Here is a 19,353-nt window from a genome sequence, read left to right on the forward strand (position 1 = left end):
ACAGCTCCTTCTTGTGCAAAAGCCTCTTCCGCAAAAATGGTGGCTCATTAGATATGCAGATGGGGCTCGGTGATATTTCACGTTTAGCCTCATTTGCATAGCTCTGGTGCAAGATCGTGCCAGTGTAGACATAGCCATAGAGTCAGATGTCACAAATTTTCCAATAAGTTCTCCCTGCTGCCCGCTGTGTTGCCCCTGCTCTCAGGCTGGGACAATTGGAGGGATTCTAACTGCAGGACTGTTAAAGCTGGGACTCACTAGCCAGAACTTATCATCAGTAAATGAAATACAATCACATGGCATTGTTTCTGTCCAGGTGTGAGATGGGGCAATTCCAGCCACCAGAGGAAATTTCTCCTGAATTGGAAGAACAAGTCAGCAGTTTCTCCCAGAAAACAATTGCGTTGTCAGAGACTTTGAGGCAGTTCACAGGTACCTAGAAGGGATGGAGAAGGGGAAAGTGATTTAAGTATCTGAAACTATTGAATCTGGCCTCTGACTCCAGCCTTCCCCTGCCTTAATTCCCACATGAAGAATGACGGCCCCATCATGCTGCTCTTCTTAGAGACACTGAGCGAATAGACAGAACTGCTAGGAAATAGTCAGGAGTTTTCAAACTTTGAACCTCCTATTAGTGTGAAAGGTATCAAAATGAGTAAAGTTACTTTCATGGTAACGCCTTCTGCCACCACAGCTCTAGGTTATGATGAGGCTAATACTCTCAGTGACTGAGCGAAACCAAGTGGGAGGGGATGAGGAGAGAAAAGTAAATCTCATTTACAGCTTGTCTCACCTGGGACGGGAGTGAGGCTGCAGGGATGTTGGCTCCATTGCTGGGAAGTGCCTGAGGGAGAGAGGAAACAGAAGGTTTCAGACCTTTTCATATTAGACACCTGAGTATGTCTCTGTTTGGTCTTTTATACACTAGAAATGCAGAGTTCAGAGTGGGGACATTGTTATAAATAGGAGAGTCTGTAATCTCACCTCTCTTCTCCCTTTTCCTACCAGACACTCTGCCCTTTGCACTGAAGAGAGCAAGAGGAAAATCCCTGGGAGCTTTCAGACAAGATGAGTTTGTAGGAGGAAAGTGTCTTTACATTATGAGAAAATTCCCATGAAAATATCTTCATGGGATTGTCATTAAAGTTACCAACCAGACCCAGCAACCGTGGCACACGCAGCCCTAAATCTAACCCACTGATCAGTGAGGATACCCAGAGGCAGTGAATTGGGGACCTGCAGACCACTTTGAGAAACACTGGTCTATGAAGTGTGATGCTAATGGTGTGGAGTTAAAGCACACAACGGACGGCACCTTCGGACTCAGTTTTCACTGCTGTCAGTTTTAATATGGGGTTGGTTTCAAACAATCAATAGGCTGAAAGTCTGAGAGCTGACTGGCTTCCACTGTATCAGTTTGTTCATGGCGAGAAACTGTTGGATTCCCAACGGCTCTTCAGTCTAGTGCAGGTCTGGGTGAAATACAGCCCATGGGCCAGATCCGGCCCACAATGCTGGGAGAACCGTGGGCTGGTTCTGTGCTTGCCATGCCCCATCTGCAAGCCACTCACAAAGCAACTGTGAGCCCGGAGGGGAGAGGGGAAGGCTTCAGGCACTGCTTCCAGTGTGGCCAAGACAATCTCATTGACCGGTTTCTGGGCAGAAATGAAGCACCATGCCCCTTCCCCTCCAGCTCATAATTATTCACACACGCATATAGCCCTGCAGTCTGTGTGAGGATCGGGCAGCCTGCCTGAGAAAGGTGCTTGGCTGCTGGCCAAGAGTCACTCAGGTAAGTCTCCCAGCCAGAGCTTGCCTCTGGCACCCCAACCTCTCCCTTCCCCTCCTAATCTCTGCCCCCCATTCCTGCCCCCTCCCCACATACCCAAACTCTGTCCTCTTCCTGCATCTGTATATACAAGAGCTCTCAGCGGTCAGAAACCCACAGCCCCTTATTTATCTACTCAGCCACTTCTCTAAATTAACTTTGACTTTAAATATCTAACGAGTAGTTGGCTAATCCAGTGCCGCAGGTCACACCTTCCTCCTTCACCCAAACTCCCTCCCAGACTCCTCTCTCCCTCTTGCATCCCAATCTCTTACCCACACTCCTGCTCTGTGTCCATCCCAGAGCCTGCATTTCCTCCATTGATGTAATGTAAGAGTGCAACTCTCAACCATTTTCCAAAATCTTGGACTGGCCCCCCCATCAAAATTTATTGCCCACCACTGGTCTAGTGGGTACGTCTCAGTGAGAGCCAATAACTGAAAGCTGAAGCCGGACAATTTGACTAGAAAAGAGGCACAAATGTATGATAGGGAAGAGGACTAGCTGCTGAAACAAATGAGCAAAGAACTGGTGGATTCTCCATCTCCTGATGTCTTCAAATCACTGGGTGACTTTCTAGACAACACGCTATGGGGAAGCAGAGCTTTGTGCCTGGGTAACTGGACTAAGTGTAATGGTTTGGGCCACAAGAGGTCAGACTGCATAACTAAGAATATCTTCTGATCCCATGAATCCATGAATTTTAAGATCTCATCCTGCAAACATTAAGCTCATGTGTTTAATAAGCACCTGAATACTCATATTAACTTCACTTACTCTCTGTTGTGAAGAAGTTTTAAAAAGTTTGTCAGATAAGAACCAAAGTTTGTGCTGCAAATCAATGAATGAAGACTAAAGGTTTTAAATACAGCAGCTTAAATTTAACCTACGTCCGTGTTCAGGCAGGTGAATATGTGGCTTGTTATCAGAAACATTGGGTGCTGAGAACTGAATTCCAGTGTTTCAGGCATAGTAATGTGACTCAAGCCAGTTCCAGAGAGAAATGAATGTGGATTTGGGATCTAACTTGTGTGTGCTGTTTATGGAATATCTAGACTCAAACTTTTGCCCACAGTGGCATATTCTAGCATGTGTGTCACCAGTGACAGAGTCTGGTAAGAATGGGGGTGTGGAAAGGGTTAAAGCCCCTTCTGAAATGTCTCCAATTGCCCTTCTCTTCCTGCCAGGCTGCAGAACACCCATGTCTGTCTCCAGCTCAGCCCCTGACTTGCAGAGCCAGGGAAAGAAAATGGCTGTGGTGGAGCCGGTGACCTTTGAGGAGGTGGCTGTGTATTTCTCAGAGAAGGAATGGGCTCTGCTGGACCCGGGTCAGAGAGCCCTCTACTGGGATGTGATGCAGGAGAATTATGAGGCTGTGAGCTGGCTGGGTAAGGATTCCTGTCCCCTCGGGTATCAGAAGCTGGGTGGGTTGGATTTGGTTCAGGCCCCTCAATGTCCTGTGCCCTCCAGTGTCAGGAGTATCAGCCCCAATAATCCCGGCTTCTGGGTGAGAGACTGTCCCCTCCACATCCCCTCCCAGAGGAGCAGGTTCAAGGACATAACAATGGTGCTGCTCTTCCCACAGCCAAGGTCTCAATGTGCTTCCCATCATCTTGCCCATGTTATGCCTTGGCCACAGGTGTTAGTGGAAGGGGCCAGGCACCATCAGCAGTTAGGTCTGGGTCTGGCTGGTGTTAGTGCCTGTGGGGCATCCTTGTGCTGCACTGGCCTGAGCGTTCAGCTTGTCCATGCCCCACAGCTCAGGGTTGTTGCTGTAGAAAGACACCAGTCTCCATTCAGGGGCTAAGGCTCTCAGCCAAGTTTATTGTTGAAGGAGCAGGGCGCTAGTGTCCCAGCTCCCCAGGCATAGGTACAGTGAGACTTGTCCCACCCTGACAAAGGTACCAGCTCAGTCAACATCCAGAACACTGCCCCTCAGTATGAGGCAGCTGAAACGGGAGGCTCAGAGCGATGGGTGGAAGCTGAGGCAGCAGGGGCCTGACATTAAACTCCAGCGAGCCAGGTGATACAGGCACAGAGGTGGGCGACAGGACAGCCTTTATCTCCTGGGGGACATGTTGTGTCAGCTATATACTGGGTAAGCACACTGGGGTCCACCCAGTACTGCCAAGCATTGTCCAGAAGGACACTAACTTTGGTAACACCAGCCAAGACCAGCCTCAGGGGCACCCTGTGCCACAAGGATGGGAGTGAACAAGAGGAATTCAGGCTGGAGATCTCCACCCTCGGGCCATGGGGCATATCTGGTTGCAAAGACCAGCTTTCAGGAGCTGAGGAGATCACTACAGCTCTCAGATTTCAGAGGAGACATCTCAGAGGGAGCCCAGCAAGCTGCTGGTGGTATCAGAAAACTGGGCAGCAGTGGAGGCAGATGAATCCCCTGGGGCCACTTTCATAGTCTTGTGGTCTTACCTCTACTTGCCCCTCCTCAATCTGCCACTGTCCAGTTGTTCCTCACCTTTCTTTCCCTTTCCTTAGCAATCCGTCTGGTCCACCAGTGGAATGGGGCTTCTGCTGTGTCGGTTGCTAGAGGGAGTTGGGGAATGCAGGGAGCCCAGAGCCCCCAGGCGAGTTCATGGCAAGCTGCTGCTGAGATCCCTGCTGCTCTGTGGGGCACAGAGAGAAGCCTGTGGGGTTGCTGGGTTTGCTGCTTGGTGAGGCTGCTTCTCGTAGAAGCTGCCAATGTCGAAGGCAGCTCTGGAACCCTGCTGGGCTGCTTCTACAGTTGCTGCTTTTCTGGGCAGCCCCTTCTTTGCTGGATTGCTCTGCTGCTGCTGTTCCGTCAGCGTCTTCTTCCTTCCTGCTGGCGTTCCCTCTAAGGCAGTGGTTCCCAACCTGTCTCTCACTGAGGACCACCAAACCCAGACACAAACTTTTGGTGGCCCAGTAACGTTATATTTGCATGTTCATTATTCAAGTAATGAATATGCAACTAAAAAAAAATCTCAGAAAAAATTCCCTTTTGGCTGCTGAGTGGGGCTCTTGTACTCAGAGTTAAATGTAAGTGCAAGAGAAGGAAAAAGTATTAAATGCATAGACCAGTCAGATCATTAACATACACACTTGGAAAGAATGAAATGACAGAGATGCATTGCAGGTAGTGCCAAGCAGTAACAACAATATTAATACAGTTATGTGCAGCGAGGTGAGTGTGAAAGAGAGTGTGTATCTGTGGGAGACACAGAGATTGTTTACTTTCCAACCAAGTATGTGACACCAAGACTGTGTGTGCATGGGTGTGTAAGGGAGGAACAGATACTGTGCATGTTCTGGCTGCTACAGGGGAAGTTTCTGGGAAATCCCATGCACTGTCTCTTTAAGACACTTCAAGCTGTCCTGCTTTGTCCTTGAGCCTTGTTGTCTCCCATCCCCTGCTCTGCACGGGGGGGGGGGGGTATATGAGCAGCAGAAGGAGAATTGTGTGCATGCTTCTCTCGGTGTGTGCATGTCATAGAGTGTGTATTTATGTGTGTGCATGAGAGACAGACTGATCTGGCTGCTGTGGAAATCTCAGATTCAGCAGTGACCTGTAAGAAAGGGGCTCCTCCTTCAAAGCAGACCTCCAACCATGGCAAAGGTCTCCCCAAACCAGGTTCTGTCCCTCAGGCCTCCTCGGTGGAGATAAGTTACAGGGGGATGGAGAGTTTGTGTGTAAGACAGACTGTGTGAGCTGGCTGCTGGGTGCATCTCACAAGCAGAGCACTGCTTCTGAGAAAGTCAGGCTGTCACCATTCAGACTGAAGCAGCTTGGAGTTCTCCTGAGCCAGTCTGTGTTCCCTCTGCCCTGCTCTGTGGAGTTGGGGTATAGGCTTAGGGGACACCCTGAGATCAGCACTGACCTCCCCGCACGCTATGCAGTTAGCAGGAAGTTCCCTCCCAGGAGCAGCTGCAGGAGAGTGCAAGGTGGGGAAGGGGCACCTGAGCACACTCTGCTGGGCAGCGTGTGAATCTCTCCTGGGTGTGCACAGCTTCCAGGAAGCACAGGTAGAGGGGACTCATTGTTCCAAGCAAAGCCCCCAGCACTGAGAGTAGAAACGCACAGGGGCCAGATGGAGTTTAGTGTCACATGAGCTGGTCACATGCCCTTGTCTGCTCTGATGAACCATGGCAGGCATTGCCCACCGTCTGGCTGAAACGTCCATGGGAAAGTCTGTCCGGGGGGGGGGAGGGGCGAGTGGGGCAGATGAGCTTTCCAGGGTCTGCATGTTTTGTTGATGGACCATGTCTCTGAATGTTCCACTCACAGTGTGCTGGCTAGACTGGATGGAAATGACATTTTAGATGTTTCCATAGCAGTGACTATATTTGAAATATGGCCAGTATTCATAACGTGGGGTACAAAAATCATGTCCACATGCAGACAGGATAATCACAATAATCACGTCAGAATGTTCCCATTGACACTGCACATGATACACTTACACAATTACAACAAAATTGTGCTAATAGTGGTAGCAATATGACCTACATGGTCATATTTTAATCTTATAAGATCACAGGGGATCTTCCCAGCACTAGAGGAAGGTCCAAGAAGGGGTCTGGCTGATTGTGTGAGGACTGCGCCCCCAGGGTGGGAAAAGTTGAACGGTAGATTCTGTGCAGCCAAGGGGGACAACAAATGAAAGGCCAGGCTGGCCACAAGGAAGGCTGGAATCCAGAATCCACACAAAGAGGCTGGTGGTGGCAGAGTAGAATCAAGGCAGAAGAAGGGGAGCTGAGCTACAGGAACAATGCAGCTATCGCCCCAAGACACTCCCCTTTCCCCCGAAGCAGCAGCACAACCAGACACTGCTATGCCCGCGATGGAAAAAGCAGCTATTGTGGGCAGTGTCAGGGCCCACCCAGCCACAGGCAGGGATTAGGAGTGTGGAGTGTAGGCAGGGTCTGAAGTAGCCAGCCAAGGATTTGCCTCATTGCTCAGGTAATTTACTCTGCTTCCTCCTGGTTCAGGTAGAGCATCCGAGCCAAGCCAATGAGCAGGGTGAGCTGAGCCAAGCCCCCCAGCCAGGAGCTTTGTGGACAGAGCCTTTGCGGAGCTACAGCTGGGGAGCTGCTGGGTCCTTTCCAAGTTCTAATGACTTGCCATGTGGCCGCTGCAGTCTAAGCCCTGCCTATGGTTCTTGAGCAGCATGTTTCTAGCCTGGCCTGGAGTGGGTGAGGGGATGGAATGGGCCATGAAGGAGACTTAGTTGTACCCCGGAGCTGTGGTTCTCAACCTTTTTAGATCATGGCCCACACTGCTCAATGCAGCCCTTTCTACGGACCACAAGCCAACCACCTGTGATGACAAAATGAGTGTAGAAGAGTGTAGTTTGGGTGGGAGGTTGGGTGTAGGAGTGTGCTGGGAATGAGGGTCTGGGTAGGAGGTAGGGTATATAAGTGGGCTGAGGGTAGGCGTTCTTGCCAGAAGAATGGGGGCAGGAGCAGGTTGGGCATGGAGGGACTTTGGGAGGGGAGTGCCTGAGAGGGATAGGGGATGCGGGATCTGAGGAGAAGTCACTTACTTGTCTCCATACTTTCTGCCATTCCAAGGCACCTCACCACCCCCCCCCCCCCACTGCTCCCATTGGCCATAATTCTGGCTCACCTGTAAAATGGTCACAGACCACTAGGGGTCCATGGACCATACTTTGAGAACCACTGTTCTCAAGGGTACAGAGGAGCACTCAGCTCCCCCAGGGAATAAGTTGGGTCATCCCTCAGGCAGAGGGTGATGCACCTTTACTGCAGGGGAGTGTGTCCTGGCATCTTGTACCAGCCAGTCTTTGCAAGGTGGGGAAGGGTCTGTACACAATAATAGCACAGACCTTAATGAATAAAATCCACACTTGGTTAATTGCTCCCCAAGCAGGATTTCCAGTCTTCAGTGCTCATGTGATCTCCTGGGTGGAGCCAAGGGAAGAGCTGTGGATCCTAGATCTTCAGGCCTGTGAGGAAGGAGAGATCATTAGTGACACCCACACAGGTGAGCAATCAGCTAGACTGTCTCAGAAACCAATCTCTGTGTGCTCATAGCAGATATCACTTTTTCATTTTCATCAAGTCTTACCCATCAGCCTGTCTTCAACTCTAGTCAGAGTGGGGACAAAGGTTGGAATCTCTCCTTCAGGAAGAGGTTATGGGGAAGGAGGATGGGCTCAGCTCATGATTACTGAACTTTCTAAGATTATTTGGGCATGTTCCCCCTTCTCTATTCCCTGTTCAGAGTTTTCTTTTCAGCTCAGCACAGGGAATGACTCCTGTCTGGATTCTCTTGCTGTCCCAGCAGGTGATGGGACACTGAGTGAGAACAACGAGAAGAGTCTTCAGCAGGAAGCACTGGAGCAAATGGCTCCACATGAGATGTTATTGGGAAGATCTGAAGGGCATGTCTCCCAGATACCTGAGCAGGGAGAGACCTGTGAGAGTCAGTGTAGCCCATATAGGCAGCAGGGAAACCATCGAGAGAAGGGACAGGATAAGTTCAGTCACAGGAGCATAGGGGTGAAAAGAAACATAGAAACTGTTCAACAAAAAATCCTCCATGAACAAGCATCCTCCACATCCAATGACTGTGCCACTCTTATTGAACATCAAAGAATCCACAGCAGAGAGAAACCTTTCAACTGCTCTGACTGTGGGAGAAGCTTCAGTAGGCGCTCAAATCTTGTTATACATAAGAGAGTCCATACAGGGGAGAAACCTTTCATCTGTTCTGACTGCAGGAAAAGCTTCAGTTGGAAATCACGTCTTATTAATCATGCAAGAATCCACACAGGAGAGAAACCTTTCAATTGTTCTGACTGTGGGAAGAGATTCAGTAGGCGCTCAGATCTTGTTACACATAAGAGAGTCCACACAAGAGAGAAACCCTTTTATTGCTCTGACTGTGGGAAAAACTTTAGTAGACGCTCACATCTTTCTAGACATCAGAGAACCCACACAGCAGAGCCATGTTTCACTTCTGACAGTGGGAAAAACTTCAGTGAGGGATCAGACCTTGTTAAACACAGGAGAATCTACACACGGGAGAAACCTTTCATCTGCTCTGACTGTGGGAAAAGCTTCAGTTGGAAATCACATCTTAATATACATAGGAGAATGCACACAGGAGAAAAACCCTTCAGCTGCTCTGACTGCAGGAAAAGCTTCAGTGGGCATTCAGATCTTATTAATCATGTGAGAATTCACACAGGAGAGAGACCTTTCAACTGCTCTGACTGTGGGAAGAGCTTCAGTAGGCGTTCAATTCTTGTTACACATAGGAGAATCCATTCAGGGGTAAAACCCTTTGATTGCTCTGAGTGTGGGAAAAGCTTCAGGGAGAGGTGAAGCCTTATTAAACATTGGAGAATTCACATGGGAAAAACCCTTTGACTGTGGGAAAACCTTGATTTTGCACTCAGATTTTAACAATTATGATATATGATTCTCCACAGAGAAGACTCATAAAATCAAAGAACACTAGAACTGGAAGAGACCTCAAGAGGTCATCAACTCCAGTCCCCTGCCCTCACAGGAGGTCCAAACATCATCTGTTATCTCTGATAATGTCTATCTAACTTGCTCTTAGTTATTTCCAATGATGGAGATTGCACAACCTCCCTATGCAATTTATTCCAGTATTTAACCACCCTGAAAAAGTTTTTTCTAATGTCCATCCTAAACCCTCGTGGTTGCAATTTAAGCCCATTGCTTTTCCTATTATAAGAGATCTAGGAGAACAATTTTTCCCTCCTTGTAACAGCCTTTCAGGTACTTGAAAACTGCTATCGTGTCCCCTCTCAGTCTTCTCTTTTCCAAACTAAACAAATCCAGTTCTTTCAGTCTTTCCTTTTTGGTCATGTCTCCTAGAACTTTATTATTTGTTGATGCATTTCTCTGGCCTCTCTTATTCCTCTACATGTGTCACATTGAACAACCCAAAGATATGAGAGACCTTGTTGTAATATAAGATGGTTTATGGGGGCTGAGAGGGTCAAATCCGTGTGAATTGTTTAAAGCCAGGGAGTCCTCCACAATAAAGTGCACTGAAGTAGTCACAAAGAGCAGTTGTATTTGCTGCACTGGCCAGTAAGAAGACACACAAGCTGCTGACACATGTCTGCTTCTGCTGGTTCACACCTTACACCAGGGCTACTCAACACATGACCCAGGGGCCATATACAGCCCACAGACCTTTTTTTTTTTTTTTTTACAGCATGTGGGTGGGAGCTAAAACAAAAATGTAGTCAATATAATGATCTGTTGATGTGCATTTTAGAAATTAAATTCCTGGGCTGTCATTGCTCATTAAAAGTCCTGTCATATGAGTGGAAATCAGGTAAATGCTGCATTTTATTATTATAAGTAGAACTAACTTAAATGGAGCATGTGTGTTGTGTAATCTTGCCTTAATCATTGTATTCGTGCCCATCAGTGTGAAAGAAGCTATTTATATATATTTGCATGCAACCACACTTAAGTTGCCACCCTCAGCATGTGCTGTGAGTATCATTGTGCCCTGGGGGGGGGGGAAGGGGAGCCCTGTGGGTGCTTCTTGGAAGGGTCGGAGGAAAGGGGTGTCTCAGGCACCGTCCTGCTGTGACTTCTGGAGTTGCTCAGAGCTGCTCAGTGAAAGCATCTGCTCTGAGCAAACTTCGTGCCACAATGGCTGTGCAGGGTGCCTGCAGCTTTAAGAAGGGCCAGAAGACAGGAGCAATAGAGTGGTGATTGCCTGCTACGGAGTGTCCAAGAGGCCACCTGTGTTTTTCCTAGGAGGCCAGTTCTTGTGCAAAAAACCCTTCAGAGCATCCACACATGCCTTGTTGCGCAAGAACTGTAGCGCAAAAAGGAGTTATTCCTCTTAGGGAGAGTAATAACTCTACTGGCAAAAGCTCTCTGTCCTGTCGATTTACTGTTTGTTTGTTTGTTTGTTTGTTTGTTTGTTTGTTTGTTTGTGTAAAAATGCACTTGAGGTGTGGGACGCTCCCCTGGTTTTTGCTCAAAAACCTTGAGGTATAGACATAGCCTTGGATTTCTTTGAAGGGGTCAACAAACTTGTGGACAAGGGGGATCCAGTAGATACAGTGTACTTAAATTTCCAGAAAGCCTTTGACAAGGTCCCTCACCAAAGGCTCTTACGTCAATTAAGTTGTCATGGCATAAGAGGGAAGTTCCTTTCATGGATTGAGAACTGGTTAAAAGACAGGAAACAAAGAGTAGGAATAAATGGTAAATTTTCAGACTGGAGAGGGGTAACTAGTGGTGTTCCCCCAGGTTCAGTCCTAGGACCAATCCTATTCAATTTATTCATAAATGATCTGGAGAAAGGGGTAGACAGCGAGGTGGCAAAGTTTGTAGACTATACTAAACTGTTCAAGATAGTTAAGACCAAATCAGACTGTGAAGAACTTCAAAAAGATCTCACCAAACTAAGGCTACATCTAGACTGGCGTGATTTTCCGCGAATGCTTTTAATGGAAAAGTTTTTCCATTAAAAGCATTTGCGGAAAAGAGCGTCTAGATTGGCACGGATGCTTTTCCGCAAAAGCACTTTTTGTGGAAAAGCGTCTGTGCCAATCTAGACTTGGTTTTGCGCAGGAAAGCCCTGATTGCCATTTTCGCCATTGTCTACACTGGCCCTCTTGTGCAAAAGGATTTGCGCAAGAGGGCTTTTGCCTGAACGGGAGCAGCATAGTATTTCCGCAAGAACACTGACAATCTTACATGAGATCGTCAGTGTTCTTGCGGAAATACAAGTGGCCAGTGTAGACTGCTGGCAAGTTTTTCCGCAAAAGCAGCTGCTTGCCAGTCTAGATGCAGCCTAAGCAATTGGACAACAAAATGGCAAATGAAATTTAATGTGGATAAATGTAAAGTAATGCACATTGGAAAAAATAACCCCAACTATTCATACAATATGCTGTGGGCTAATTTAGCTACAACTACTCAAAAAAGAGATCTTGGGGTCATTGTGAATAGTTCTCTGAAAACATCCATGCAGTGGCAGTCAAAAAAACAAACAGGATATTAGGAATCATTAAAAAAGGGATAGAGAATAAGACAGAGAATATATTATTGCCTTTTATAAAACCATGATACGCCCACAACTTGAATATTGTGTACAGATGTGGTCTCTTTATCTCAAAAAAGATATACTGGCATTAGAAAAGGTTCAGAAAAGGGCAACAAAAATAATTAGCGGTTTGGAACAGGTCCTATATGAAGAGCGATTAAAGAGACTAGGACTTTTCAACTTAGAAAAGAAGAGACTAAGGGAGGATATGGTAGAGGTATATAAGATTACAAGTGGTGTGGAGAAAGTGAATAAGGAAAAGTTATTTACTTGTTCTCATAATATAAGAACTAGGAGGCACCGAATGAAATTAATGGGCGGCAGGTTTAAAACAAACAAAAGGAAGTTTTTCTTCCCACAGTGCAGAGTCAACCTGTGGAACTCCTTGCCTGAGGAGGCTGTGAAGGCTAGGACTATAACAAGGTTTAAATGGGAGCTGGATAGATTAATGGAGGTTAAGTCCATTAATGCCTATTAGCCAGTAGGGTAAGAAATGGTGTCCCTAGTCTCTGTTGTCAGACGCTGGAGATGGATGGCAGGAGAGAGATCGCTTGATCATAACCTGTTCGGTTCTCTCTCTCTGGGGCAGCTGGCACTGGCCACTGTCAGCAGACAGGATATTAGGCTGGATGGACCTTTGGTCTGACCCAGTATGCCTGTTCTTATTCTTATGTACATTATATTTTTATTGTGGAGGATTCAGTGAAGCTTAAAATGAAAGTTGTAAAATATTGCAGGAAGTTGTATGACTTATATTGTCTTTGTTCCCTAGCTTCCCTGTGTATACATAGCAAATAGGGACTTTTACAACAGCGCAGCATATACATTACCTGTTCTTCACCCAAGGAATACCTGGTGCATTGTCATGCTGTCAAAAGACTGCCACTGCCTGCTAGAAATCTCTGCAGCAAAACCACAGGGGTCTCTGAGATTGTTCTTTCCCTGCAGTCTGTCCCACCTGGCTGTTGTCATGGACTCTCTGTGAGGTCATCACCCCTCCAACCTTCTTTAGCCAATAAGCTGAGCTGCTGCAAAAGGCTGTTATGATGTCATTACCAATCCCTAATGTCCTGCTCATGCCAATCCCCCTGCATGCTGGAGCTGCTCCTATGGGTGAAAGTAAGACTGTTGGATCTGCAAGACACCCTCCTTGGGTGGGAAAAACACTCAAGGCAGAAGGGGGTTCTTACAGTACCTGTAAGAAGTTAAAGTATGGAGCAGAGTGCTGGAGGCTCAGTGCAGAGGGTTGGGGAAGCGTGTTGATGGGTGGGGGCTATGGGTAAGGGGTCAGGATGTGGGAGAGTATGGGAGATACAGCCCCCAGTGGTGCCTGGCAAATGTTCTCCCCACCATTTCTCCATATGTAGCTGGAGTTAGCTTTACCTTCAGTCGAGCTTTGTTGTAGTTTTGGCTCACATTTTCCTATGTCCTTCAGGGACACAAAAGAGGCCTCCCCTGGCACTGGTAAGGCGGGGCTCTGACTGCAATTGTTGGGACAGGAGAGCCGGTGCCACGCACCCTTGTCATTCCCTGGGGATGTCAGCACCCAGAGATCCTGAGAGTGCAGCTCCTGCAGCCATGGAGAGTTACTTTCTCTCCCTTCCCTTGTGACAGGCAATGGCAACATGTGGAGCATCTGGGAGGAAAGTCCCAGAAAGTGACCCCATTGCTAAGCTGGCTAAGCCTCCTGCCAGATACGGTGGAGGTGAGGGATGCAGCCCCCAGTGATACCTGGCCAATGTGTCTGCTCTTCCCACCATTCTTCAGTACATATCTGGAGCCATGGGGCTCCTCTCTGGGGATTTTTCTCCCAGCTGCGTGTGGCACTGGCTTTCCAATCCCAGCAATTGCACTCAGAGCCCTGACTTGCCAGTGCCAGTAAGAGAAGCCTCTGTACCTGCTCCAGGCTTGTAGTTTCCTTCTTTCCAATGCTCTCCTCCAAGCATCCTTTTCCTGAACAAGCAGTTCCATGAGTGGCCAGGAGAGGCCTCCTCCTGTGTCCTAGAAGGATATAGAACAATGTGAGGAATGGCTACAACAAGGCACCACTAGGAGTTGAACCCAGGATCTTCTGTTTATAAGGCAGGGGCTTTAAGCAAGCTAAGCCATGGTGCCCTCCACTGAAGTGCTTATGAAACTGTTCTATTTTATGGTTCCAGACAACACCTTTGACTCCTGAAGTGCAGCCATTCCCCCATTCCCTTCCAGCCTTCCACCCCCAGCTGCATCTGGCTCCCTGGGCACAGAAAGGCTATGTCTACAACAGTGTTTTTCAACATTTTTTTATACAGTACCCCCCTTTTAAAAAAATATAAATACCCCCAGGACCTACAGTTTTCAGATGCACAATTTTTTTTTCTACCATTGCAACACATTTGTTTAATTGTAGCTGGGCAGGCAATGAAATTTTTGGGTGTAAAAAGTCCAAAAATAATAAAGCTCTTTAAAACTTAAAACAAAAATTCAGTTTTTCCAAGTTTCAGTTGTGTTGATGTACCCCCCAGATTTCTCTGGAGTACCCCTAAGGGTATTTGTACCACTAATTGAGAAACACTAGTCTATACTACAGAGTTTTTGTGGAAAAACAGACGTTTCTGCACAAAAACTTGCAGAATGTCCACACCTCAAGTACATTTTTGTGCAAAAGAATCAAAAGAACAGAGAGGTTTTTGCACAATAGGTATTTCTCTTTCTATGGGGAATAACTCCTTTTTGAGCAAGAGCTCTTGCTCCAAAAGGCGTGTGTGGACAGAGTACAGGGATTTTTTGCACAAAAAGAGACAATGAAAAAATGCGCAGGTGCCCTAGAGTCCATTCTGTATATAGATATCAGAGTTTCCTTTTGAGAGAATGTTCATGCAGTGTGGACCCTGTCTTGCGCAAAAGCTCATTACTTTTTCAATGCACTTTTTCAGTGTGGATGTGCTCTTGAGCAAGAAGTTTTTGTGGAAGACATTGTCCACAAAAAACTTCTTGCACAAGAAGACTGCAATCTAGACGTAGCCAAAGCTACGGCTCAGTGGGCAGAGCCTCTAACATGCACATCTCCCCCAGCTGCTGTGACTGTAGATTTGGCCTTGAGGTTTGGCTGGATTGTGGGGAGGGAGAAGTGCGGCAAACATTGATCATCTGGATTGTAAACCCCTTGGTCTCTGGAGGTATGTCTACACTTCATTCCTCTTTCAAGAGAGGAATGCAAATGTAGACATCCAAAATTGGAAATGAAGCAGGGATTTAAATATCCCATGCTTCATTTGCATAATCGCGGATAGCCACTATTTTGAAATACCTTATTTCGAAATAAAATACGCTGTTAAGATGCAGTTAGAGAGAAAACCCTTCTTCTGAAATAACCCTTAAACCTCATTTTATGGGAGGGAGGCAAGACGTCAAGGTATCAAGTTTTACCCATGGCTAGTGTGGGGTGACCCAAACTTTGGGGGAGCCGGAGGTGAGGTCAGCCCTTCCTGTGTATCTGGCTCCTTCCAAGGGCTCCAATAAGGCACCTAAAAGTTGGGGAAGGTGTCTTTGAAAGACAGAATTTCTCTCTGTAGCTTTTGCCTTGGGTGCCCTAGTGAGTGGCCTAATGGATAAGGCATTTGTCTCCTACTCCAGGGGTTGTGACCCCCTAGCTGGGGGTCACAATTTGCATACTTCCTAGCAAATGCAAAAAACCAGTATGCTTCCCTTTTGCAATGGCAGCTGTGAGATTGATCACTGGGCGAGAATCCCCCAAAATTGCCATCTTCCCCAGACAGGAGCTGGGTGGACCCCTCCGTAGCAAACACCAACACTGGTGTTAGGAGGGGAGTGTTTGCTAAAAGCTGAGGTGTCCAAAGTGAGGTCACTTGCAAAGATGCAGGCACTGGCTTCTCTGCATGAGCCTCGGCACCTGTTACCCATCATTACCCGCCACCATCTCACCCCCCTGTCAGCACCCAGACAGAAGGCCCATCTACAAGGAGCCAGTGATCATAGTGAGGGAGGCAGCTGCAGCACAATTCCAGGCCTGGGGCACATTGAACAACTGTTTCAAATATTTTTAAAATGAAAAATATGAAAAACTTTAATGTTTTATCTGTAAGATCTTTACCCTTTAAAGCAGTGTTTCTCAAACTGTGCTCCACAGAGCCCTAGGGCTCCGTCAGACATCTCCAGGGGCTCCGCGCGGATGACAAACTGGAAACCTCGATAGGTACAACACAAACAATCAGTGGACCGCTGGGGCTCCGCATAAATTTTTACTCATGTAAATGGCTCCGGAGCCCAAAAAGTTTGAAAATCACTGCTTTAAAGCTTCAGTCTAATGCACTCCCAACTGAGCTATTTTGGCACATGTGCTTTTTATTCTTAGGCCGCCATTTCTCTCTCAGGGTGTTTTTCTCAGTAGCAGCACACAAGAGAGAAGCTATTGCAAGTGGCCCTGCAAGGCAAGATGAGCTAGACACCAGACCCATGTCCCTCCCTGGAGCAGGAAGCTAGGGCAGGGGAACTGGGTCTCCTCCAGGGACTTGATGGGGATGGAGGGGGGCAAACAGAGACTCACTTGAGGCACTGGCAAGGCTGAGGGGACTGGAGCTCTCCCAGTGACATTGGTGTGAGGGAAATGGGTTCTGCAGTTCAAGTCAATTGCTGAGAGTGGGAGAAGCTTCTGCCAAGGCTTATCCTACCCACCCCTGTGTCTCCAAATGACTGTCAGCCTGCAGGTCGAGCCTGGAGAGGGGCAGCAAAGAGGTGACCGGAGCCTCTTCCCTTGTGGGCCGCCCTGCCTGCTTCCTTCCCCTCCCCAAATGATTGGCAGCTGGCCTGATGTGCTCAGATCCAGGGCAAAGAGGCAGCTGGAATCCCTTGCTGCCAGCACCTTGCCTCCCATCTACTTTTCCATGATCGGCAGCTGCAGTCCCTTTTGGCCACTGGGTCAGCCCAGGAAGGGAGACAGGAAATGGGGGAAAAGTAGGGAGTCAGGCTTAGGGAGCAGGCAAAGCTCATCTTGCCTTGCAGGTGACGGAGAATTTTAATCCGAGGGTTCAGATGTGGGTCCAAGCCCATCTCAATTCATTCCAGACACCCTTCTTAAGCAACCAGCTTTATTCAGGAATGCATTCCAGGGCAAAAATCTCCAGGATACTCTCAGGAAAAGTTTTGCAACTTCTCAAACAAAAGGCAATGTCTTTTGTACTATCTTACATGGAAATCACCTTTTCCCCACTGACCACTTATAGTTGCATGCATACACAGATGTAGCCAGACGTGAACCCCCATTTTACGTCCATCTTTGTCTGCTTGAAACCATGCAGGGCACATAAGAGCAGGAAAACAGCATATTCTTTGAAAACCTTGGAGCAAGAGGTTTAGATATGCTGGCTCAGTGACCATGACTAACTGTAAGCAGAGATAAGAGGGTGGTCAAACTAAAAGGCTGTACATCGTGCCCTTGACTTAACCCATACTGACACGAACACATAACCGGGGGAGGAATCTCCCGCCCAACAAGAATATCCGGCAGTCCTAATTTAGCTATCTTCCTCTCTTACAAGTGTAAATTAACTTGTAACCTGCTTGTAAGAACTGGCACCTCAAAACGGACCAGTAAAATTTGGCCTGTTAAGATAAGAAAGAGAATATGGGCCCCCAGGGGTATAAAGATGAGTCCAGCAGCACACTTGCTTTGTGTGTCAATCTACCACCTATCTGCTGGTCGGGTTTGGTGTTTGACCTCCCGAGGTTCCAGAGGGGACGCCCACCTCGTATTCGTCCTTCCGAGGAATTGAGGGACCGACCCTGGCCTGACACGCTGGAGTCGAGAGGCACAGAAGGGGGTAAAAATTGTACCTGGATGTGGTCCTTTGTTTAAGTATACGGGCAGTCCCCGACTTACGAATGGGGATTTTCTGGCCCCGGAGCTCCCATGTCTGCTGGGGGGGGTCCAGCAAAGCCGCTGGACCCCCCCAGCAGACCAAGGACACCCGAGCAAAGCCGCCGCCTGGGTGGCTTTGCTCGTTTGCCCGGGAGCAAAGCCGCCCAGGCGGCAGGACCCCCGCCGTCTGGGCAGCTTTGCTCCCGGGCAAACGAGCAAAGCTGCCCAGGTGGCGGCTTTGCTCGGGTCTCCCTGGTCTGCTGGGGGGGGAGGGGGCGCAGCTAGTGCGCCCCCCCCCCCCAGCAGACCAGGCTTTTGTTGCGGGATGCCTCGGGTAGAGCAGTTGGGGTCCTGCCGGGTTGGTCCTGTGGGAACCTACCGGGCAGCGCCCCAGCTGTTCTGTCCCAGGCTCCAGATTCAGCAGCTGTTAAAGCTGATCAGGCTGATTCCAGGAAGCTGGGGGCAGAGCAACTCTGCCTGCGGCTTCCTGTAGTCAGCCCCTGGTCAGTTTCAGTGGCAGCAGCTGAATCTGGAGCCAGTTTCGACTTACATAGAAATTCAACTTAAGAACAAACCTATAGTCCCTATCTTGTACGTAACCCGGGGACTGCCTGTATATACATAGTGTTAGAGCTCTTTAAAGATTAAGCTGTCATTTGGTACCATTATTTCTATTTTCTATCTTTACCTTTTTCCTGTAACCATTTTAAGATCTATATTTTGCTAGCATTTAAGAAATAGAGCAATAGCCATTGTAACCATATGATTTATAAGTTCCTTTAATAAACCTGTAACTGTTTAAGTTTTAACCTGACTCCTTCAGTTGCTGTAATAGAACCAAGCACAATTTAAAAGAACTTCAGCTGGTCATAAAGGGACAGACATAGGGAGAGCTTGGGCGTTTGGATCTGTGTCACTCCCAGGTGACAAAATCCATTGGGGCACCTGTCCAGCCTTCCCAGGCTGCCCGCTGCGAAGGAACTTTGTGTTCTAGCAGCTAAAATCTAAGGTGTAATAAGCTCTTCCTACACACTGGGGCGTCTGTTAGCCTGTTTGGCTACCCTCTACAACGGGACCTCGGTCCTAGCAGTAAAGTCACGGACGTTAAACTCTCGGGACTCCTTTCAGCCTTCTGGGCTGCCCACTGCGACGAGACTTCGTGTCTTAGCAGTTAAAGACTTAGGAGACACACCCTGTGATGGATCGGGCCGTATCTGGGCACAGCTGAGGGCATCCGCTCAGGGCGAATTGCTCAAATCCGGGGCTCCTTACAGCCCCCAGACTGGTGACCTCTCCAAACAGGCCACAAACCAGTCCCACAGACCGCTTCAGCAGCCTGCCTGAAGCCTCCCGAGCAAAACCCCTCCAACACCCCAGCAATATCCGTGCCCCAGATGGCCCCGGGCCTATACACAGGTGGGGGGGTCCTAGCACCCAATCCCACCTACCCCGAACAAGTTCTGTCCGGTTCCAAGAAACCAGCAACAGATCCCTGGTCAATTTACCCTCTGGACCTTACCCACAAATCACGCTGGGCCAATCCTTTAGAATCTATATCTAAAGGTTTATTATTACAATAAAGAAAAGCATGAGAGTAAGGTTATTAAAGAA

General features: G+C 48.1%; 1 protein-coding gene and 1 long non-coding RNA gene across 2 annotated transcripts; one reads left to right on the forward strand and one right to left on the reverse strand.

Annotated features, from left to right (window-relative positions):
* Positions 1-299: 299 nt before the first annotated feature.
* Positions 300-12,836, reverse strand: LOC142821458 (uncharacterized). The gene is made up of 4 exons (XR_012898240.2): positions 12,716-12,836; positions 7,657-7,776; positions 794-844; positions 300-436 (listed from the first exon to the last, which is right to left on the reverse strand). It is a non-coding gene; the product is annotated as an uncharacterized LOC142821458 (long non-coding RNA).
* On the forward strand, positions 6,048-11,267 carry LOC112544415 (uncharacterized). Its single transcript, XM_075912423.2, has 2 exons — positions 6,048-7,814; positions 8,118-11,267. The coding sequence occupies exons 1-2, from the start codon at positions 7,661-7,663 to the stop codon at positions 9,158-9,160; spliced, it is 1,197 nt and encodes a 398-aa protein (XP_075768538.2). The 5' UTR covers positions 6,048-7,660; the 3' UTR covers positions 9,161-11,267.
* Positions 12,837-19,353: the final 6,517 nt, after the last annotated feature.

This window comes from Pelodiscus sinensis, chromosome 19 (assembly GCF_052426305.1).
Source record: "Pelodiscus sinensis isolate ZL-2025 chromosome 19, ASM5242630v1, whole genome shotgun sequence".
Lineage (NCBI taxonomy): Eukaryota > Metazoa > Chordata > Testudines > Trionychidae > Pelodiscus > Pelodiscus sinensis.